Source organism: Vicugna pacos, unplaced genomic scaffold (assembly GCF_048564905.1).
Source record: "Vicugna pacos unplaced genomic scaffold, VicPac4 scaffold_106, whole genome shotgun sequence".
Taxonomy (NCBI): domain Eukaryota; kingdom Metazoa; phylum Chordata; class Mammalia; order Artiodactyla; family Camelidae; genus Vicugna; species Vicugna pacos.
The window spans coordinates 206,817-231,145 of NW_027328786.1; the positions used below are offsets into that span (position 1 = coordinate 206,817).

A 24,329-nucleotide genomic window follows, 5' to 3' on the forward strand; every position below is an offset into this window, starting at 1 on the left:
GGCAGGGCGCGTGTGGCCAGGTAGACAGGGCCTCGTTGATCGTACTCATTCCCCATTAAGCGGCAGCTTTCACGGGCACTTACCTAGTAAACAGATGTTGGCCATAATCATCACGCACTTTGCTTGGTAGTTTTCTTGGCCCCAGCATTGAGATGAGGTCATTGAAGTTGGGGAGTTTGCTGCATGCCCGTGATTACCTTGCAAATACCCCGACTGTTCTTTCAATCTAGACTGGTGTGGCTGTCATGTCCCAGCCCTGTGAATGGCATCGTGTAGCTTCTCCCAAGTGGCCCAAATGACTGACATTGATATGCTTAATTCGTTGGAAATAGTATGTGACAATAATAGAAAAAGGTAGTAAGAAATTGTTTGGAAAACTGGAAAAAACCTTTTCTTCCCCAGCTGGGGGAGCGTAACCCGTATCACTCACCCTACTCACTGCCTGTCACCTCCTCCCCGCCGACTCCGTGTTCATAAGCCACACTGAGCCTTGGGAGAACATTTTGCCTCATGACACTTTTGACTAGGACCTGCAACTTCTTTGTCCCTAGTTAACTCTCTCTTCAAAGCCATTCAACTTTTTGCAGGCTCCTCCACTCAGATGTAAGAATAGCCTCTTTAAACTTCTTGATGCAGCTCCTTAATGAAGATCTTGTGATGGAAACCTAGCCAAAACTGGGATGTATGCATATAGTGACTGCAACCTCAGCACTTTGTTAGTTCAGAATCAGAGGGGTGAGTGACTCAGGAAATGCTTTTTTAAGGTAACAAGGGGAAAGTGAAAGGACGCAGGCTGTGTGAGAAAGAAACATCTCAATCACAGCCAGTAAGGCACCTGTGTTCAGGATGGGGTGTGGCGAGTGCAGAGTTCTCACAAAAAATAGTGGTGTGATGGGAGCGAGGACAGTTGGGTACTTTATTGGCGAGGAAAAAAAGTGGGCTGAACATTTCCTTGTTGAACAAGAGGATTGTGACATGATGTGCTTGTATTTTGGAGAGAAGGGTTTTGTGGGGACAAGCCTAGGAGTACGCTGTATGTCTGGGGAGTCAGCACAACAGAGAAACACAGAGAACCGGGCAGACCCCAAGACCCATGCTGGGGGAGAGACTGCCCACCAATTGGAGCCCTGGAGGCTGCTTCTGTCCCTTAGCTGTGGCCTCAGACCTCCCTTCACAGCCCAGTCCTGTTGATACAAGAATAAAAAACGTTGGGCATGAGAAGGGCTGTGTCCCAGGCTTTCATTGAGCCCCTGGGATGTGCCCCACCAGATTTTGTTCCTTAACTTCATGCAGTAAAGAATTCAAGAGCAAGCCAGTGTTGAGTAAAGGTAGATTTATTCAGAGAGATACATTGAAATGCAAGAGAAACGTCACGAGGTGTGGGGGTTTGATGCTCATATTAGAAGTAGGTACACACTCCACAGATTGAGGGCCTTCCCCAAAGAGGGAGAGAGAGTGGTGACCGCGAGGTGGCACTGTGTTGCTTGTTTTCTTGGGCTTGGTGGTTTCATATGCTAATAAGTAGAAGGACCAGCCTTAGAGTAAGGCGCTGGGATTCCCAGGGAGTTGGCCATTTCCCACCCTTTGACCTTTTGTGGCTATCATTGGGACTGCCATGTTGCCTGGGGCATGTTATTGAGCAAGTTACTAATACAATGGATGTTTACTGAAGCTCAAGATCTGCTAGAAGTTAAATCTCTTCATCCTGAGCCTCAAGGCCTATTGGGGGTTGAATCCTTTAACATTTTGATGTTAATTGCTGTGGCCTTCCTTGAATGGCTGTGCTCTTCCCCCTTCCATCCTGTCTCACTGTGATGACACAGAGACAGCAAAGGTCTGGCCCTACCTGTGCTCTTGCATTTAACTGCGGGAGGTGTGAGGTGGGCTTATGATGACCCTGAATGGTGAGAAAAATGTTTCAGATTTTCCTACGTGAGACATGGGGACCTGACAGCAACCTCCGCAGATTTATCTCACGGGCATTATCGCTTGTGTTGTTATAGAAACAACAGGCAAGCCAAGAAACAAGTATAACTCACAGGGTTGTAGTACTGAGATTTATTATGCTGGCATGCTCAGAGGGGCTTCTTTTCCAAAGCTCTGAGCACCTCCAAGACGTGCACATGAGGTTTTATAGGGTTAATTACAAGTATGGGGCTATTAGCCAATAAGGCTCAAACAACAAAAAGCAAGGAATCAGTACACTGAAACTTATCAATTTGGAACAGATCCCGTTACTGACAACTGTTGACCTTGGATTTACGTGTTAGCTTATTAGCCCATTAAACTGACACTAAACTTCAGGTTTACCAAGTAGCTCAGCAAAACTTAGATCAGTAAACCGACATTATCACACTTAGATTTGTGACTTAGCTTGTTAGCCCAGCTGGGGTTTTCCTTCACAGTGTCACTTATCTTTTTTATTTTTCTTTTTATCTGTTTTTAAGTATTTAACCCAAATTTAATATCAGGGTTTTTTGGGAAAGAAATTTCTCTTTATCTTTTCTTTGGGGTTCTTTTGGTGGGAAGGTAATTAGATGTATTTATCTGTTAGTGGAGGCCCTGGGGCTTGAACCCAGGACCCCGTGCACGCTAAGCACATGCTCTACCACCCGCCCCTTCATCATATTCTTTTTGCTTTAGCTGCCAAGAATCTTACAGCTGAATTTGTAGTCGGCCTTTAACACTTGCCCTGACTTCATGGAATCCATTTTTATGAGTTTATCTCCCCCTGGTTTCATTTAAGTATTGAATCTCCATTTTCTCTTCACTCTCCGTTTTGCCTTTTGTTGTTATGGTTGTTAAGCTGTGTTTAAAAAAATTGTTTAAATTCTCTTTTAGCAAGAGGCTGAATGTAAATATGCAAACAAACAGCACAATTAAATGCTTTTATATATTCTAAGCTGTTTAGTATTTACTTAAAAACCGATTTGAATATTAAAGTGATAACATTTTAAAAATATTTTTTAATTTTTTATAGAGATATAGCTGATTTAAAATATGATATTAGTTTCAGGTTTACAATAGATGCTCCATTTATAGTTACTGTAAAACATTGTCTGTATTCCCTGTGTTGTAAGATACATCCCTCTAGCGTGTTTACATTACATGTTGCAGTTTGTATAAGAAAGTTGGGTAACGCAGAGTCTGGAACGTGGCTGTGTATGACTCAGGTTCACGCTCACCCTGCCTGTCAGAGCTCAGGCCTTCACTCCTTTCTGCAGGGGAGCGAGTGGAGGCAGCTCTCATCAGCGCTGGCACCACCCTCTGAGTGGCAGTGACAGCAGTGACTGTGTGTGGACGTGCAAATTGTTTTTCCAAGAGCTTTATATGCGTTTCTGCATTTAATAATCAAAGCCCTCCTGTGAGGAAGCGTTTTAAGTTTTTAATGCATAATACATTTTATTTTGATATTGATAGATTTCAAACCTCTGGAAAATTTACAGGAGTAGTACAATAAACGCTTAGATACAGTTCACCTTAAAGGGCACTATTTGGCTTTCTGTGTCTGGCTTATTTTAGCATAAAATTTCAAGGTTCTTCCATATTGTAGCCTGAATCAGTACTTTATTCTTTTTGTTTGATAATATCCTTTTCCATTTTTTTTGGTTTTAGTCTATTTAAAAATATTTTCATTGAAGTCTAGTCAGTTTATAATGTTGTGTCAGTTTCTGGTCTACAGCACAAGACTTCAGTTAAAAAGGAACATACCGGCATTCATTTTCATACTGTTTTTAAACATAAGTTACTATAAGATATTAAATATATTCTCCTGTGCTATACAGTATAAACTTGCTGTTTATTCTTTACATACTCAGTAACTGCAAATCTTGAACTCCCAATTTATTCCTTCCCACACCCTCCCCCCTCTGGTAACCACAGTTTGGTTCCTGTGACTCTGTCTGTTTCTGTTCTGTAGAGAAATTTATCTTTTTGTTTCTTTCTTTTTTTTTTTTTTGATTCCACATGTCAGCAATCTCATGTGGTATTTTCCTTTCTCTTTCTGGCTTACTTCACTTAGAATGACATTCTCCAGGTCCATTGATGTTGCTGCAAATGGCATTATTTTATTATTATTTTATGGCTGAATAGTAGTCTATTGGACAAATATGCTACAACCTCTTTATCCAGCCATCTGTCAGTGGACATTTCGGTTGTTTCCATGTCTTGCTATTGTAAATAGTGCTGCTGTGAACATTGGGGTGTAGGTGTCTTTTTTAATTAGGGTTCCTTCTGGATATATGCCCAGGAGTGGGATTGCTGGGTCATCTGGGAGGTCAAGGTTTTGTCTTTGATGAACCTCTATAATTTTTCCACAATGGCTCCACCAAACTGCATTCCCACCACAGTGTAGGAGGGTTCCCAATTCTCCGAAGCCTCTCCAGTATTTATTGTCTGTGAACTTCTGAATGATGGCTATTCTGACTGGTGAGAGGTGATATTTGATTGCAGTTTTGATTTGCATTTCTCTGATAATGATATTGAACATTTTTTCATGTGCCTACTGGCCATTTGTGCGTCTTCATTGGAGAAATGTTTCTTTAGGACTTCTGCCAATTTTTGAATTGAATTGTTTGTTTTTCTTTCTTATTAAGTGTAAAAGCTGTTTACATATTCTGGGAATTAAGCCCCTAGCAGTTTCATTTATTGCAAATATTTTCTCCCATTCCATAGGTTGGTTGTCTTTTTGTTTTGCTTACTGTTTCCATAGCTGTGCAAATGTTTGTAAGTTTAATTAGAGCCCTCTTGTATATTTTTGGTTGTTTTTCTATTGCTTGAGTAGACTGCTCTAGGAAAACATTGCTGAGATGTATGTCACATGTTTTGCCTATGGTTGCTTCTAAGAGGTTTATAGTGTCTTGTCTACATGTTTAATTCTTTAATACATTTTGAATTCATTTTTGTGTATGCTGTGAGGGAGTAGTCTAACTTCAATGATTTACATGCAGCTGTGCAGTTTTCCCTGCACCATTTGCTGAAGAGGCTGTCTTTACTCCATTGTATGTTCTCACCTCCTTTGTCAAAGTTTCAATGACCAAAAGTTTGTGGGCCTATTCTTGGTAAATGTGTTTATCCGTTCATTGATGGATGGATATTGTTAGTAACTTTTGGCTACTCTGAATGATACTGCTATGAATATTGATGTGAAATTTTTATGAGAATATGTTTTGATTCTGTTGGCTGTACAGTTGGCCCTCCATATCTGTAGTTTCCACTACATGGATCCAGATGGCTGATTGTAAAGGGACTCGAACATCCTTGGATTATGGTATCCAGGGTGTGGGGTTCCTGAAACCAACCACCCAAGGGTATTGAGGGATGACTCTACATATAGGAGTGGAATTGCTGAGCCATATAACTCTAAGCTTTTGAGGAAATACCAGACTTCTCCAAAGAAGTTGCACAATTGTCCCTTTCCCCTGGCCGCATATGAGGTTTCTCTGCCTCCTGAATGACATTTGTTATTGTCCATGATTTGGTAATAACCATCCTAGTGGGTGTAAAATGAGATCTCATTTTGATTTTGATTTGTCTAGTGATGTTGAGCATCTTTTCATATGCTTATTGGCCATTTGTATATGTATCTAAATTCGTGGTAAATTTAAAAATTGGGTCTGTTTTATTGTATTGTTCAGTTGTAAGAATTCGTTATATATCCTCGATGCTACTCTCTTATTAGATAAATGTTTTGCAAAATTGTTCTTCTATTCTACACATTGTCTTTCACTTTATTTTTTTTAAACATTAAAACAATTTCTTTACAGGGGAGGTAGTTAGATGTAATGATTTATTTTATTTTTCTTGCTAAGCACGCACTCTCTGACTTGAGATACCCATTTCCCCTGTCATTTGACTTTCTTGATGATGTCTTTTGTAAGAAAAGGGTTTTAATTTTGATGAAGTCCAGTTTATCTGCTTTTTTCTTCTATCACTTGTGCTCTTGGTATTGTATCCAGGAAACCAAAGCCTATCCTAGGACCACAAAGATTTATACTGTGTCTTCTTTTAGAAAGTTTATAGGTTTAATTTTTACATTTCTGTCTGTGATCTACTTTGTTTTAATTTTTATTTGTTATATAAAATATGGGTGTTCAGATTCCAGATTGATTCTTTTGCCTGCAGATACCCAGCTGTCCCTGCACAATTTGTTGAATAGACTATTCTTTCAATGGGGTGTTTTTGGCCCCGTAGTGGAAAACTGTCTGTAAATGTAAGTTTTTCCCCGTGGGTTTTTATTGTGTCTCATAGATTTATTTATCCAAACTTATGCCAGCATCATACTGACTTATTACTATAGCATTTTAGTACCTTTTAAAGTGAGTCCTCCAACTTTACTCTTCTTTTGCAAGGTTGTTTTGCCTATCCTGGGCCCCTTGCACGTCCATATTAATTTTGGGTTCAGTTTTTCAATTTTTGCAAAGAAGTCAGCTGGAATTTTGATAGGGATTCCACTGTATATGTAGATCATTTTGAGGAGTCTTAATATTTTTAATAATACTGTCTATCATTCCATGGAAATGGGATGTCTTCCATATATGTAGATCTTTTAAAATTTATTTTGGTGATACTTCAAAAAGTTCAATGTACAAATCTTGTAAACTTTTGTTAAATGTATCCCTCATTTTATTTTTAATGCTGCTGTAATTGGACATGCTGAGTTTCTTATGGGTGGGACTATATATCAATCTTCTTATTTCTAGAATTCCTTAACAGCAATTACCCTAGTTATATATTTGCTACTTAAATCTATCCACAACTATTCCCCGCCCCGTGTTATAAGAAACCAAGACCCAAGTTAAGCTACCTGAACACCTATGTGGAAATGTGAAATGAGACCCTTGGGTGGGGCTTTGTGCAGATGATACTGGAGCTTATTCAGGATGGCTTCATCGTAATTTCTTTTAAACAAACCTTCCGGTGTATTTAGTCAGATACATTAAGAACATGCCCTTTTGATGTGCGGAGTAGCTAAGACTATGATTTTCAAATAATTTCTAATGAGAGTGTTGTTCTTGAAACCTAATTTGCATCAATCTTTGAAGATTTATGTTTCAGGGGCTTTGACTAAAGAACCCCCACCTGTCTTTAATCAATAACGACAACTAAATGCTCAAGCAACATGTAAGAGCTTGAGCAAACTGCCCCCACCCCATAGTGCTGGGTGGCTGCAGCTGCAACTGGAGTCAGCGCTTACCTATCCCAGTACGCTTGTGCTGATCTGCTCAAAGTGGTTCGTCCAACAGTTTGTCAGCAGTCTGTTGGACAAAGTCATTAAAAATTGATTGAAGGTTGCTGGAATGCAATATATTCTTATTAATATTAATTAAGCACATATTGAGTGCTTATTGTATGATGGAATTGTCCCTCAGCCTCACATGAATATTATTTCTCATAAAACCTCACATATTTCCTTGTTAATCTCACTTTACAGATAAGGAGACTGACAATTAGGTCTTCTCTCTTTCGGGGGAGCTCATTATCAATGATGGGAAGTTATAAGGAAAAAGATATTTATTCATCATGAGAAAACATTTTTCTGAGGGTCAGCAAAGAAGAAGATGAACACTGAAGAAGGTGATCATTGTTCAAGTGAGACAAGCCCTGGGTTGTGCGGAGTCTGCATCCCTGTCCTAGAGAAGGCACGTGTAGAGCTGCGTACTGGGTGAGGCGGCGTGGCCGCGCAGGGAACGCGGATGCTGGGCCGTTGGGCTGTGCTCAGGCCTGGTGGGGCTTTCTCCTAAGGGCAGCGTACCATCATTGACAGATTTTATGTTGGAGAGTGGGGTGCTCTCGTAGTTCACTTTTGTCTTGTAGAATGCTTGGAAACATTTAGAAGGCTTGGCAGGAGGTGATGTGATGGGTCAGAGTAGGGTGGCTGCGAGGTGTAGCAGTGTTCAATTTTCAAGTGGTTTTCAGGCCCAGGCTTGTGGCTCAGTAGCCGTGTCAGTTTGAATGACGCACTCAAGGAAGTGAAACAATTTATCTAATCAATTGAAGCAGCGATGTACCCAATTCCCAGGACTGTTGTGGAGATCCAGTGAGATAACGTTTGCAGTGTGCAGCATGGTCCCAGCACAGAGTCAGTGCTGAGTGAGTGCCAGTGAGTATCTGGTAGGTCAGGTGTGGGTGGTGGGACTCGGTGTCTGAGGATATCTGGGCCCTGAAGGAGGGGTCCATTCACATCTGTGAGTGATGGGTCTGAGTTGGGAGAGGCACGGAGAACTTAGCCCCCGACCAGAGGCCCTGGGCAGGACGGCTATTGGAGGAGCACCGTGAAGTCAGCTCTTTGCAGGTGGAGTTGGAGGTGCCCTTGTGACATCTAAGTGCAGTGTCACGAGCTGAAAGTGGAGGTCTGCGCCCAGGCTGTGCATTTTCGAATAATGTCAACTCCTGAGGACACCGAAGTATTGATCACTGAACGGAAGTCATACTTTACAGGACAAATGAATAGTAGTATCACCTCTGTCATCAAAGCTCACGTCTATTTATTCATCACTCAGTTTGCTAATTGGGTACTTACAGAGCTCACTTCACCGTCCTCCCGTGGGCTCAGGCTCCACAGAAAAGAGCTGGTGTGTCTTCCTCTTTTCCAGAAGAAGACACATTTAGCTTGTAGACTTCTGTACCTCGCCAGACTTAGGATATTAGTTTGTTGCTTTAATTGTATTTTCTGTTGGCCATGTCCTGACAGGAGAGAAATTTTACCTCATGGTCATGTTTCAATTAGCTGTTACTGAGAATTGCTGATCTGATACATAGTGTATGTATTATATTAACTTTGTAGAGTAGTTATCATTTTTCTGTCTTTGCCCTTTAATTTTGATTGCCCCTTCAGTGTTCTATCCTTTTTGGGGCCTTATTTTTTTTTAATTAAAAAAATGTCTGTTAACAGTTAAGAAAACAAAAACAAAGAAAAAATGCACATGGGAGCTAAATTTAGAAAATGTCTAGTGTGTTTTCTATCTCGGCAATGGAGGGTTCTAGAAACTCGTGAAAACTTTCATTACACAAGTTCCTTAAAATGCTGATTAAGAAATAAAACCTTCCTTCCTCATCTTTCAAGCTGCACAACTAATTATCAAGAAAGTGAGGGAAAATTCTCAGAAGCCAAGACAAATGAGAAAGCAGGGTTTCTGGGAGATATGCGAGCCTTAGAATCCCTGGGGTGCTGGTTTGATCCTGAACTGATTTTCAGTTGCCTTGACAGGAGGGCAGGATGTGAGCCCCAGGCCTCTGACACTAGGAGTTGGATGGGGGATCATATTATGGGCCAAGCCCATCCTGAGGATCTTGGTTTACTAAAGGGTGAAATAGGAAAAAAAAAATTCCTCAAGGCAAGAAATTAAGGAAAGTCAATTTTGTTGGAAGAGGGGAAAAATAACAAATCCAAAGTAAGGATATAATTTAAAGTTGTTCTGGCATTAGAGTGACCACAAACACCTGGCAGAAAAGCACAGATACTCCTTGATTGATAAGTTGTGTTTTGAATGAATCAGTGAACAGCCATTCTGAAAAAGGCCTCCAGAGTCTTGTGGATCAAGATACTGGACAGCAAACACCTCCCTTCCAAGGTCTCATTCAAATAACCAGAAAGGTTTTAAAGGAAAGAAGCCATAATCATAGATCTATTTATTAACAGTTCTATATGCTACGAATTCAGAGGTGACTATGTAGTTGTCTCCTCTATTATGGACCTTACTTTCTCTTTGGGGAGACAAAATGACATAGTTGGTAATCTTGGTGGAGGGAGGTGTTAGTCTGTTGCACTTAGCCAGGAGAGGAGATTAAGAAAACAGTGATGGGTGGGTGAAATTTTTAGCTGAGGACAGTCTTGTTCACTTGGCTTTTAATTGCAGGCTCAATGAACTGTCACTGGAGGGAATAGATCTTACGGAGGATGGACATAGCTCAGGCCTCATTGGAATGGACAAATGAACCTGGAGAAAGACAGTCAAATCTGTGCAGACATTAAAGTTCACTTGAACGTGCTGCATCCCTGAGCCAAAGATAGGACAAATATGCAGCAATTCTTGAGGACAGAAGAGTGGTTTTTAAGGTTCTCCAAGAATGAATCCCATGGAACCGAGATGGCCAGTTGTCAAACTGAGACTTTGTTCTTTGGACGGTGTACCCAGCAAGGGTATTGGCCTTTTATATGTTTCCATTTGTCTTTAATACATGTCTGTTGATGAGGACGTGGGCACAAATGTTTGACACCTTGTCGAGGCGATTTTGGATACCTGCCTAGAAGCACGGGCACAGTTGCGGCTGCTTCATACATCTTGCAACCCATCCCTTTCTCCGGCTCCGTGATCACGGCAGAGTGGTTCCTTGTTGACCTGTCCGTTTCCTCTGTGACATCATAACCCATGAAAAGACCGGAGCATATTAACTTGGCTTTGTTAAAGTCAAAGAAACAGATCAAATGTGGAGTCAGATTTGTTCTTTCCTATTTCAGTAGTACCATGGAGATGGCAGTTTGGGCAGCTTTTTGTAGTGTCCTTGAGGCTTTCTCTCTCAGCTTCTTTGCGCCTCAATTGAAAACCCTTCATTGCTGTCTGGCCTGCTGGTAATGCACACTGCCTGTTTTGCCCTGAAGATGTGTTCTGTTTATAAACTCATCTCTACTCCTTGGAAAACAACACAAGAAAAACTCAGTTGGTTTTCCACCAGTCATGGGCAGGGGTGAGGTATACCATGTTATTATTTCATAAAATAATAGTAATAATAGTAATAGTAATAGTACTAGAAATAATAATAGTATAATAATAATAATAATAATAATTATTATTATTATTATTATTATTATAATAAAAGAAGTCTTAAAACAGGACTGAGCACATTGGAGAGAGTCAATAAATGCTTTCTGGCTTAAATCAAAAGTGATGACTTAGTGATTCCATGGCTGCTGTATTTGCTAAGCTAGTTACTCCTTTGCTCCATTACACATTATTTTAACTGAAAAAGAAATGCAAGCAAAAGGTTAAAAAAAAAAACTCAAACAGAGCACAAAAATACACAAGTGAAAGAAGTCTTCCCTCATCCTCTGTTCTTTCAGCCCTGTCTGGAGATGCCACTGTTTACTATCTTTTGGGTGCTTTTCCAGATATGCTTTGCACATTCCCACCTATGTATGTAAATTCCTTTAAAATTTTAGTTATTTTTAACTTAAAGAGATTTAAATCCTCAAGTGGCTTCTGCCCGGGTAATAGAACAGAACAAATCTGACTCCATATTAGATCTGTTCCTTTGAATTTAACCCTATGCTCTGTCTCCTAGGCTTCATCTTGCTTGTAAAAAATTGTTGCCTAGAGCCTGAAATACACAGGAGAGCTTATTCTGAAGCTCTGACCTTTAAGGTTATTTAACATTTTTTCATTCATTAAAAGATAGCAAATTGCAGAATAGAAAATAACATTTGTTTTGTTGGAGATTTACAGGGATCTGACCCACGCAGATAGCTGTAAGAACAAAGGATTCTAACAAGAAGGAATTCCTACACTAAGAAGTTTGCAACAACCAAGCGCGTAGGAAAGGAGCCTGAATTGTGACTTGGGGAGATGGTTTTCCAGAACATTAGTTTGCCAACTAGGTCTACAGAAACTTGCTATTCCAAGCCCCAACATCTGGTTTCCAAACTTATTGGCCTGTCCTGCACTGAGGAGAATGAATTTGGACTTGGTAACACTCCTATCTACCTAGAAAGCAGGGCACTGGAGCTGAGTGTTATGGAAACAGGCCAGCCAAGAAACAAGCACCAATCGGAGTGCTGGAGTACTCAGAATTATTATGCCGGCGGGCTCAGAGGGGCTTCTGCTCCGAATTTCTGAGCACCTCCAAGACGTGCACATGAGGTTTTAAAGACTTCAATACAAGTAAGGGGATATTAGCCAATAAGACTCAAAGAACAAAATGCAAGGAATCAGTACACTGGAGCTTATCAATTTGTAATAGTTCACATTACTGACACTTGTTGAGCTTGGAATTACGAGTTAGGTTGTTAGCCCAATAAACTGACACTAAACTTCAGATTTACGAGATAGCCCAGCAGAACTTAGATCAGTAAACCGACACTTATCACACTTAGATTTGTGACTTAGCTTGTTAGCCCAGCTGGACTTTTCCTTCACATGAGGACAGCTCTCCCACCCCCAGGAAACCACTGTGAGCCCTTGATGTTTCCACTAGGTTGGGGTATGGTTTACCCAGGAGGGATGGGGACTATGCACCAACACTCAGGCAGTCTGCTCTGTCTGGGGCTCTGATCTTGTACCACACCTCTCCCCGCCAGCCCAACACCTGGGACAGTGGAGCTAAGGCAGTGATCCTTCCTGCCTGTTTCCCAGCGTGTAAAAGGGGAATATGTACTCTTCCCAAGGAAGTTCTGAGCGACAACACCTGTGGGTGCTTGGTTCTCAGAGCAACAGAAAACCCAGCTCCGCATGGGGGCAACGGGTGTGATCCCCGTAGTGTTTCTGCAGAAGCATCTGATGGAGGGCTGGATCAGGGAGGTAAAACATGAGCTGCGGGACTTGAACGGTTACAGAAGGGTACAGAGGTAGGTCTGCCATCTCAGGGTGCCCTAGAGGTAAAGCTTTTTCTCTCCAACTCCGCTACGACACTCCCCTATCCAGACCCATCCCTTCTCTGCTCTTCCTGTCCATCTGTATCCCTCCACTTTTCCCCTCTTCTCCACCCGCTCCCATCTTCTCCCTCCCTCGCTGTCCCACCTTCTCTCGCAGAATCCAGAGAGGATCCATGTCCCTCCTGCGCATGCGCTGTCGGTGCCTGGTGGTCCCCTGGTTCGAAGCTCCATGTCCGAGCCGGGGATTGGCCCCAAATGCTTCTCAACTCTGTCGCCCGTTAGGCCTTTGGTTCCTGCCTGGGGCCGGGGCTTCTGGCTGTGGAAGTGCAAGGTGGGGGGCTCCCGGGAAAGGGTTCAGGCGGCTTCGGGAGGGTGATCCGCCTTTCACAGCCCCCAAGGGCGCCAGTCAGCCCGTGTTCAGCTGAATTTCTCTGGCCAGACCCTTCTGACAGCACCACCTGCCCCGGCGCCCCGGCCACAGCTGTCCAGGTCCAGGTGTGCGCCTGCCACCTCTCACGCAGCCGGGATCCCCTCAGTCCACGGCTGGCGTCCCCTTACCCTCTCCCGCCCGCGAGTCCTCTCCTCCCGGGCTTCCTCTCCTCGGCCGCCTGCCCGTCCCCACCAATGGGCGGGCTGTTTCCCGGGTGGGCGTGGTCTGCGGACCTGGACGGGAGGGGGCGGCTTATGCTGGTGCTGGGGCTGGCCTCCGAGCGGGGCTGCAGCCCGCACCCCCCCTTTCCCTCCCCCCTAGGGCTGCCCTCCTTTCCCTTTCACCCTCCCTCAGGACCAGCTCAGTGGCGTGTGTGCTGCTCCCCGGACTGAGAGCCTCTGGCTGTAGCGCCCAGCTTCACCTGGTGGAGTCGGGAAAAGGGAGCATCAGTGCTGAGCAAGCTTCTGTCTCCTCCCTCAGTGTTTCTGCCACAGGTAAGTATCTTGAACACTTTCAGGTGTTATGATGGCGGTGCTTGTTGATGTCACGTGTTTTTATAGTGAGAGGGATTAACAGTGGTGAAAGCAGGGCTTGGTTCTGTTAAAAATGAGCTGAAGGCATGAAGCTGTGATATCCTCCTTCCTTCCCTCTCCAAGGGTGAAACGTGTGACCGTCGATTTTAAAAAGACAGTTACAGTCCCTAACTAGCCCAGCCCAGCGAGTGTGTGTTAACAGGAACAGCATCACTAGAGGCCTTGGAGACCCAGGGATATTGCAGTCCTAAAGAACTCCTGGCACCGTTTTGTTTGTATTGGTTTTTTTTTTTCTTAAATTGTGGGACAGACTAGTGGTATAAAAAGAAAAATATTTGTCAAGAAATATTTTTTCATATAACAGCGTTATTGTGATATAGTTCACACACCATGAATTCCATCCATTTAAATGGTAAAATTCAGCAGCTTTTAGCATATTCACAGTTGTGCAACCATTATTATTCCAGAACGTTTTTATCACTTCAGAAAGAGCAGTGGAAATTAATGACCTATCCACCCCTCCCCAGTGGTGGTTCTAAAGAAATTTCTTGGCTAATCTTGACCATAAATTCACTTGTTATATTCCAAGAAAAATCTGGTAGGAATTCTAATCAGAATTGCAATGAATCTGTCTATCAAAACAGGAAGAATTAACGTCTTTATGGCACAAACTTCTTCTACCCATGAATATATTTCGGACCCTATATTTTCCTCTGTCCAGAGCCTGGCCCATGGGAAGTCCTCACTACTTGTTGGGCTTGTGAATGATGAGATTCTATACATCGTTAGTTGCAGCTGTAGCCTTTCACAGAAGAGAAAAGAAACCTCAGTGAAGCAAGTGACTCTCTGATGGTCAGAAAGAGTGACAGCCATTGCTGGAGTGATCCAGTGGACTTGGTGTTTTCAACCAGAATTCTCCACCACCTACAGCTAAGGGGATTAGAGTGTTCTTTTATTTTTTCTTAATGGCGTTGCTTTTATTTTTACTTATTTTTTAAATTATTTTTTATTTAAGTGTAGTCAATTTACAATGTTAGTTTCAGGTGTACAGCAGAGATTCAGTTATAAACATATGCATATGTATATACATATGTTTTAGATTGTTTTTAGTATAACTCATTACAAGAAATTGAATATAGTTCCCTGTGTTATATAGCAGGTCCTTGTCATTTATTTTATATTTACTAATTTGTATCTGTTAATCCCTCCTTTCCTGCCTGCTAAATACAGTTTGCTTTCTATGTCCATGAGTCCATTTATAGGAGCACCATTTTTCCTAGTAATATATGCTCTTTGGCTGCTTTCAGTTTCAGTAATTCCATCTTATCTGTGGGCGCTTTTCTTCTGGTGGTCTTTATGTGGTTTGCACACGTGGTAATAGAGATCTTTATTTGGGAGAACTCCAGGTCTCGTGTAGTCCCTGGTACAGAATGCCCACTGAATTGATGATTGAACTGGGAAAAAAGCACAGTAAATGCTGGAATTTCCACTATGGTTGAGAATTCCAGGTTTCAATAACCTGTTTAGACAACCTTACTATTGGCTGCACCCATACTGGGTAATTTGGTGGAAATTCATGGTATGGTGGTGTAGAGACTGGACCTTATATTCTTCTTCTCTTTCTATTTTCTAACACTCATTTTCCTGGGCCTTCCAGATCCTCCCCCAGAAGTGCCCAGGGCTGGCTTAGTGCTGCGCTGAGGCAATATTTGTTAATAACGCCCTTTCCTCTTCTCCTCTGAGCCTCCGTTTCTTTCTGTGCACAATGAGCGCTTAGACTAGATAAATACTTTTCAGTTTCTTTTAAAGCCATGTTTCCTTTGAGAAACAGAAAATGCAAATATCTCCTCTCAACCCAACCCTTTAGATTTTGGTATGTCCTCCAAGGAGTGACATAGCTCTTTATGAAAAATTGATGTGATTTTGATTGCAGGTGACACAGAAAAGACTCTTCAGAGATTTATTGCAGGGAGAGGGCAGGAAAGAGGCAGTATGTGACACTTTCTAGTGTGAGCAACGGAGCAGGGACTTGGATTTAAATACGGTGTCTGACGTGGCCTCTCTCTAATCTTGTAGAATGTGATAAACTTCTCTACCTCAGTTTCTTGATGTGTCAAGTTGGGGTGATAATATTTTAAGGCTTCTGTGAAACATTATACAAATAAGATATTTGTGTCTCGGTAGAAACAAGATCTGCTAGGGATTCAGGGATTTGTATAAAAAAAATTCTTGTCCATAGCACTCTGTCTGTGTGTATTTAGAAGTTCCTGAAGGGTGAGGGTGAGTCTAAAGTCCATTGTGGGACAGGTGGCCCATATTTCTCCGTGTCCCAGTTTACCCCCTACTCCCCAGTCCTCTTCCTCAGTCCAGGATGAAGTTCCCTAGTAGATTTACACAGAGGTCTTGTGGAAATGGCTTTTCATTTTATTGTTTCACCAAGAAGGGCTGCCATCATGATCTCTGTGGTCAGGTTTTGAAGGGCTGCCATCATGATATCTGGTAAGAATTCTATGCAATTTGGAGTTCCAATTTAATGAAAAGAAAAAAATTACAAATAGAAAATTAGAACAAGGGTGGTGACAGGGGCTCTTTTAAGTGGACACCATTAGCTTTGTTAGCTTCAGGTGCTGTGGCCTGTTGCCACGAGGACCCATCCTCTTGCTCTGAAGTTGGAGGGACTAGTGGGCTCAGTGGGAATGTTAACTGAGTGTATCTCATGGGCTGGGCATTGTCCTATTTGTACTGTGTGTTCCTTATTTGAGACAGTGAGCTCACCTAACCTCGATAACCTCTTTAAAATATTAGACTTTTAATTTTGAGATGTAATGTAGATTCCCATGTGGTAGTAAGAGATTATATGGAGAGGGCCTATGGACCCTTTGCCCAGTTTTCTTAATGGTTCCATCATGCAGTGTTGGGGTACAATTCATTACTGACTCACTAACAATTTGAGGTTTGTGTTATTGCCCTTATTTCTATTCACGATTAAACTGGGGCTTCGTGAAGCATGCAGGCCTGTCCAGGTCACCCACATTGTTAATGCAGAGTCGGGTGAACGTGGGCTTGGGATTTCCAGGCAGTACCATTATGATGGTTTGTGGCAGGGAGCAGCATTCACTTTGCTTGTTTATTCATTCATTCAACAAACATTTATTGAGTAAACTCTGTGGGTCAGATGCTTTCATAGAGTTATCTGATTCTTCAGCAGTACTGAGAATCAGGTAATATTTATATTTTTTAATCTGAGAAAATTAGCTCTGAGAGGTTATAACCTCCCCAAAGGAAGTATAACTCATAAAGGAGGGATAGAACATGTGTACAGTCACCTCCTTTTATGCAGGTGGTACCCTATGCATTTTACATTTTCAAACATCCGTAATCCAGATATATTCTTGTAAGGCAAGGCTTTTTTTTTTAATTGAAGTATAGTCAAGTTTACAATGTTGTGTCAATTGCAAGGTGTTTTTTGACTTTTGAATTAAAAAATACTTTTTCAGGAGGGAAATTAGGTGTATTTATTTGTTTGATTTTTTAAAATGAGGTACTGGGGTTTGAACCCAGGACCTCGTACATGCTAAGCATGTGCTCCACCAATGAACAGTACCCTCTACCCCAAGGCAAGTTTTCTTATCCATTATTATGAAGCTTAGGAGTTCAAATAAATTGAATAGGAATCCAGATCTTTTGATCCTACTGTGGTCCTTCTCTTTATATTCTGCTGAAGGGGGTTGGGGAAGCATTTCCTTTGTTCATTTCTTTATTCAGCATTTTTGAGCAGTGACTTTGCATCAGGGCCTTGCTAGGTGCTTGGAAATAGAAAATAAGAAATGACCTTTCTCTGCAGAGGCAGGAAGCCTAGACCAAAAGCTGGGTAATGTGATCCGAGCTACAGTAGCCATATGCAGACTCTGAGGACAAACTGTACCCTTGGATTTGCTTTGGCTTCCCTTGTCTTCTGGCTGGTACACACCAGGTCACCGCAACCCAGATGGGCCCGTAGCACACAGCAGAGAATGTACCTCGATCTCCTCTCCCCTCTCGGCAGGGCCTGCAACATGAGCATCCCTGACTACGTGCAGTGTGCTGAGGACCACCAGACTCGTCCCGTTGTGGTCCAATCCATAGAGATCATCTCAGAGGAGAATTTCTTTTGCATCTATCAGCTACTCACCTCGGTTAGCCATATCAGCCCTTGTGGCTCCCAGTGGACACTCTGTATCCACTACAGGCACCGCTATGTGCCCGAGAATCGGTGGAGCGTCTTCCAGAAACACTGCAAGGTCGTGGGCCTTGTCACCATTACCGAATGTCTCTCTGCCAAGGCCTTCGAGAAGCTCCACATGCAGAGGAGCTGTATGGCGCATCGCTTAATGACTCTCAGCTTTTTGTCTTTGTGCAGCATGGGGAGGTAGCCGAGCAGACGCGCACCGACGTTGCCTTCAATCTAAGAGTACTGCAGGGTGGTGGAGAAGAGGATCGAGGACTTCACTAAGTCACTCTTCATCTTGCTCAAGTCCAAGTGGCTGGATGGTGGCCCCAAGAATTCTGGGGACAAGATCCCCCTCCCCTGCATCCCGTTTGAGAAGGAGGACTTCATGGGACTGGACACAGACAGCAGGTAAGTTTACCTGGAATCCAGTCCACCTTGGCTGTGTGCTGGATTGCTTCCCTACATCCAGAAAGGAATCAGCAAGGAAGAAGTCAATCTTGTAGCCAAGGGGGGAGGGAGGTGCAGCCCGCCGGTTTCCAGACATTTCAAAGTGAATCCGCCTTTATTTCAGAGAGATCCTTTTAGGGTTAGTGTGGACACTTACTCCCGCTTTACAGCCAGGAACATGGTGGGACCCCTGGAGTTGCTGTCCAATAAAGTAGCCAAAGCCACTGATGCTAGGAGCACTGGGGAGGAGGCTGGACTCAGCTGAGATGTACTGTAGGTCAAATGCACATCAGACGCTGAGGCTTGTCTAGTAAAAGTACATAAACTATCTCTCTACTTCCTATATTGATTACATGTCAAAATAATAGTATTTTACATACAGTAGATTAAGTAAGATCTGTTCTTAAAATCACATTCTAGTATTTGTTTTTTGTTTGTTGGTTTGTTTCTTTGTTTCAAATTTTAAACGTGGCAACTGGGAAACTTTCTTTACATGGCTCTCATTTCATTTCTGTTGGGCAGCCTGTCCTGGTACATGCTCATCCCTTTGCTTATAGATGAAATGCTGAGCCCCGAGAGGCAGAACGAGGCGCTGGTTGAGCTGCGGCTGGAGCCGCTGTCACCTGCCTCCCAGGCCCAGCACCTTTTCAGCTCAGGCCGTCTCTTCCTGCCCGACAGCCACCATGCCAAGTTAGGACATCAGAAACACCGCCAGGGACTTCCGAATGAACTCCTTATGCAGGGAAAGGCGTATCACGGTGTATGGGACAGAGCAGGGAAATGTTCATTCCCACTTTGTCCCTGTGATTAAGTCAATGGCCCCACTTTGCCTCGGAAGTACAGATGAGCTCTTCTGGGCTGCCTACCCCCCACCTTCTGCTCTGTTTCCCCGTATATCTATCATGTTTTCCCTCAGGCTGAAGAGGGTGAGATGCCTTTGCCGAGACGTGGTCCCCCTTTGCGGGGGTGAGTGAGGGAAGCTGTGTCCCCCCGGCCTACGGCCTCGGTCCTTGAGTCTGGAGAGGGCTCATGGTGGTCCCACAGGTGGCGGTCAGAAGACCTGGCATGTGCTACCGGGCCCGCTTTGGAGGTGGTGCTCTGTGATTCTTGAACTTACCTAAGATCAGATCCTACTTTCTGGTTGTTGGTAAGTTGGAGGAGAAGATGCTAGGGAATTAATAAAAAGAATGTCTAGACCAGCCCTGTGAGTGAGAAGCACAGGGGAAACTAGTCCCACCTGCGAGAGCCCACCTAGCAGGCTCTGGATGAATTTTCTGTTCCTCCCCAGAAATACCTCTATGGCTTAAGGAAGAGGAGAGGCATGTCGTGGCCATGATCTGTACTTGTCCTCACAGGGCCCTGTGATCTACATGCCCGCACTCCCCATCTGCTTCTTGGAGATGAGCTGGCATGTTTAGGAGCCTGGGCACTGCTGAGGGCATAGCTCCCAGCACCGTGCTACACAGAGTCTCGCTCCGTTCACCTCATCTGTCAACTCCTGCTGAGGCCCCAGACATTAGTCGAGTAGGTGCATCAGCGAAACCTAAGCAGGGACCACCTTCTCCCCCTGGACAGACTGGTGAGTGAGCAGTGGAAGCCTGGAGCCCTGCCCCAGCCCCCACGCCAGTGCCACTTCTTTTGTCATAGGAGGCACTGGTGACATTTTTGCTCAACAAATGCTTGTCTCTGAGTCTGCAGACCCACCAGAGAATGCCAGCTTGTTTTTGCCTTTTGAAGTCTGCCCTTGGGACTTGGCGGAGTAGCCGGATGTGTACTTAGCCCACAGTGGTTCAGCGCATTAAACCTGCCTCCTTGTGGGTCTGTCTATTCTGGTACCATAAGGGCTCAGCCAGCATCTGAACGTCATTGAGATAACGCGGCCAGTGAGCTCGGGTCAAGCACATTCTCCTCCAGTCACTTTTACTCCATTGTTTCTTTTACTATTCCACAGTCATTAATTTTTTAAACAATGCTTTGGTGCAGGAGCAGAGCCTCATTCTCTCCTGCTACTCTTGGTGGAAGTGAGTAAAACGGTCCAGACTGAAATGCGACAATAATTTGTAGCTCAAAAGCTGCCTAGTCGCTTGTAGGTCGAATTTTGGTTAGGGGAGCTGAACACGTTGTGGTCCCCCGGCAGCGCCGCTCCCCTCAGGCCCCTGCTTTCCCTTGAGCAGGAGGTGAGGTTGGGCCTCACCATCCCCGCGTCCCTGGCCTCACACACTCACATAAATTCTTGTACATGCAGTCAAAATTATTTTTGTTCTTGTGTGATTCTAATTTTCTCTTGTTCCTCTTTTCCTTTTTCTTTACTCCTTTTTCACTTGTACTGCCCAGTGAGCATGTTGTTGCTTCTGAAAATGTGGGCTGTGCACACCCTGCATTTGAAATAGCCAGATTGCCCTCCGTACAGTCTCCATCGCTTTAAAAAGCAACAACTTAACAGCTGTTTTGATCCATCTATTATCTTAGTCATTTTTTATTCTCTAATTTTTTGGAATATTTGCTTTGTTAGCTCATCACCCACTGGTGTTTGATACCTGTTGAAATCCTTGCTTTTGAGGAACATGTTTGGTCCTCCTTTTATTTGGTGACAAATGCGCCCTTATTAAATTTGTTTCATTGTTTTGAAGAAGTAAGATGTGAATTGATTTAGTCGGCTGCTCAGGGATTCTTTTCATGGAGTATTTAAACTTGTAAGGTCAAACTCTGCAGCATTTTGCTCGATTCCTGCTTTTACACAAACGTGCTCAGCACGCGGTTCCTGGCTGTCGCTGTGTGACGTGCGTGACGTCGCTTCCTGGCCGGCGGTCACTGGTGAGGATGTGGCCGCCACGGAGGTGACAGCTGCAGGGGACGCTGTTGGAGGAAGCGGTCACCGTTTGATTCTTTAATTTTTTTTTTTTGCATTCAACTTCCCCGTGCCATTTACTTTACTTTGCCTTCATAAATGGGCAGAATTGGGTCTAAAATCCATGCCACTATTTTTTCCCTTTACGAGGCTGGTTTTTCTGAGTATCAGGACAACATGGCCTTCTCCTAAGTAGCTGGCTTACCTGGATCTGTTGGGCAAAGGGACTGCTAAAAGGGCCGTAGCTTCCTCTCTGCTCCAGCCAGTGGGCATTCAGAGCTGGGTCTGTGGTTTGCCTCAGCAGCCGTGCAGACCTTCCTGCCTCGGCCTTTACTTTTAACCCATGTTGGCAGTAAAGAGCTGAATCCGTTTCTGTTGCAGCTGACGCCCACCACGTGGGCCCCCTAACGTGTCGTTAGTTTGTGGTAGTCAGTCCCCAACACCCCAGTCAACAATGAAGGAAGATGATTTGTCCAACCCAGGACCTTGGATTCTCAACCCTACCCTGGTTCATCTCACCTGGTGGAATTGTTTGGCCACCACCATCATGCTGACCATGAGGCCTTGTTTCTCCTTTCATGCTCTGGTCCAAATGTGGACACTTCATTTTTCACTGAATTTGTCTCGCTTGAGACAGGCCAGAATATCTGAATGAGTCCATCACATTCTGGGTGGGGAACAGAACAGAAGTAAGTGTCGCAAGTAGATGGAGTCTAGGCTGTCCGGGTTGGCAAATGCAGGCTGGGATCTGTGATGGCTGGGCTGTACACTGGACACAGGCCTTTCCCATGGCTCCTGAGAGCCCATGAGTTGAAGTGATAACAGCCTTGCGTGGGTTCCCCCATCCTCATCTGCTCATTGGCAAGTGTGTCTGCTAATTAGGAGCTCCCCCAGACCTCGGGCCCTTCAAAGCTCAGACCATGGGAGAACCTTGAGTCCCTTCTCCTGGGCCTCCTGTGTGAGAATCCACTGCCTTCTGAGGTGAACAGCGGCAGGAGATGCCTCCCCATCCAGGGAGCACCCTACGGAGGACTGTTAGTGCACCATGCTGTGAGCTTGTGTGTTTCCGGCCATGGTCCCTACAGAACTACACTTGAGATGGGCTTATTGATGGAGATAACAGGACTGATTCCAGGGCAGGGCCTGGGGGAGGGAACAGTGGAAATTGAATGTGACCTCAGACACCTCGGTGGGTGCTGGGGCTGTTACTAAAATGGGGAGTCTGGGAGATACCTGACAGGAATGGAATTCCAGAGTAAATGGTGGACATGAGGCATTTTTAAGATGCCATTTGTCATCCAAATTAGGACTTCAAAGAGGCACTCGGGTCGATGAGCCTGGGGCTCAGGTGAAGGAGCCGGACTAGAGATACACGTTGGGAGTCGTCATTCTTAGCTGGTGTTCACAGCCTTGCATGTGAATTAGATCATCTCGAGAGCTGCAGACTGAGACTGAGGGGGGCAGGGCTGTGTCTTGGTTGGAGGAAAGCCCAGACCATACAGCTCTGGTGTGTCAGTCAGTGGCGTTTGCCATTTTCAAAGCAATGCCAGTTATCCTTAAGGGGCCAGGGGCTGGGCAGGGCCAGCCAGGAAGAAATCTGAAGGGAGGGTCGTGGCCACGTGTGCGTCTTGGGAAGGTGCAGAGGCTGCAGGGTACGGGAGGGTAGACTCCTCAGAAGCTAGAGTTGCAGTGAGGAGTGGGGAGAAGTTAGTCACAATCACCTGTGAGGGAGGGAGGGAGGTCTAGGGAGCCCCACCTTACCGGACTCGCTTTCCCATGAACACAAGGCAGTCAGACAGAGGATCTGAGGTGAGAAGGGATGGGCACTGGGAGGGGAGCCAACCTGGAGAATGGTGCTTGCAAAATTCTGGAATAGTCTCCCTGAAAAATAGAGTTAAAAATACCCAGACTCTTAAGAACATTGTTAGTGACTTGGGAGGAGGCAGTTGTTTTTCTGGCCTCCTAAGGGTAAGGCATGTATCCAGGGATACACAGAAGATACGGGCAGTCTGTTCCGGGGGCTTGATCGTTACCAGGGGATCAGTGCATGTTTAAAGGGGGAGAAGGGCAGCGGAGGGAAACTAGCCAGGCCCCGTGTCAGGTACCAGTTGGCCGCCCCACTTGCGTGTTTCATTCACATCCATGCCTCCCAGGTGGGCGGTGGCAGCCCCCTTTTGGGGATTGGGAAGCCTTCTCAGAGGGGTTAAAGAATTGGTCCATTTAGCGACTAGTAAATGCTGTAGCAGGATTCAAGCAGAGCCTTGTCAGAATTCAAGGGCATGTTCTCTCTACTGTTTCCAGTACTTCCCTGTTATACCTGGAATGGTGAAGTGGGTCAGTTTTGGAGCCTTTCAGAAAAAGTATGATTTAAGCGCCTCTGGACTGTTTCACAAAGCTCAGCATTCTTTGATGGTTCTGAAGCACGCAGTGATTTTCGTCCCAGAGAGGTAACGTCTAACTCCTTTGATGATGACGTGGTTGCAAATGGTGTACAGGTGCAAAACCAGACTTTGCAGCTTCTGAAGGGAAACTCTCCAGTTCTCCCTTGGTCGGCTTTCTTCCACGGGATGTAACTGTGCTGCAGCGTAGGCCTGAGCTTTCCATATGGAGTGAGAGTTTAATATCCGATGTTAGCATAAAACGGTCAGATGAAGAAAATCGAAGTTGACAATTTATTTTTGGGTTTCATTAGTCAAGATATACTATCAGTTAATGGCCCATATAGCAAATGAAATTGAGTACAGGACATTGCATTTCTTACTTTCTATTTAGAGTTCTCTTACAGAATAATGTTGCCTGCTTTGGAACATCAGCTCCACCACTCACGGCACCTATCAGTGTGTTGGTGTGATTGCATTTACAGAGTGAATGTAATCTAGGCTTCCTCAGCCTCAAACACTTCAGTGCAGAATCACGGGCTGTAGCCGTCTGTTAGTCACGCAAATACTTCTAAAATTATATGATTCCAGAAAAGAAAGCAGAGAGAGAGAGAGATTGCCTTTATCAAATTTCCTTTCAGTTCTAAATGAAAACTGTTGTTGAGCAGCTCTGGTTTCCTTTGGATAAGAATATATACATTTCTTTGCATGTAACCTGGGTTTTGGGCTAGAACACCAAGTTCTTGCTGTCCACAAGCCACAAAAATAGTAGCCAAATGGCACACGTGTGAAATAGTTTATACTTTTTTCTGAGAAAGTATCCTTGAATTTGGGACTTGGGCTGTGATTTCTGCTTTTTGATTCCCCCACCTGTCTTGTAATCTCTCACTCCTTCCC

At 44.2% G+C, this 24,329-nt stretch overlaps 1 protein-coding gene across 1 annotated transcript in view; it reads left to right on the top strand.

Moving 5' to 3' along the window:
* The window catches only part of LOC140694866 (trafficking protein particle complex subunit 9-like), a 109,866-nt gene that overhangs the window by 42,917 nt on the left and 42,620 nt on the right, over nucleotides 1–24,329 (top strand). The window contains exons 11-12 of the mRNA XM_072957891.1: nucleotides 13,371–13,510; nucleotides 17,949–18,167. Coding sequence (XP_072813992.1) covers nucleotides 13,371–13,510; nucleotides 17,949–18,167 — 359 coding nt within the window. The remainder of the gene's footprint in view (nucleotides 1–13,370; nucleotides 13,511–17,948; nucleotides 18,168–24,329) is intronic.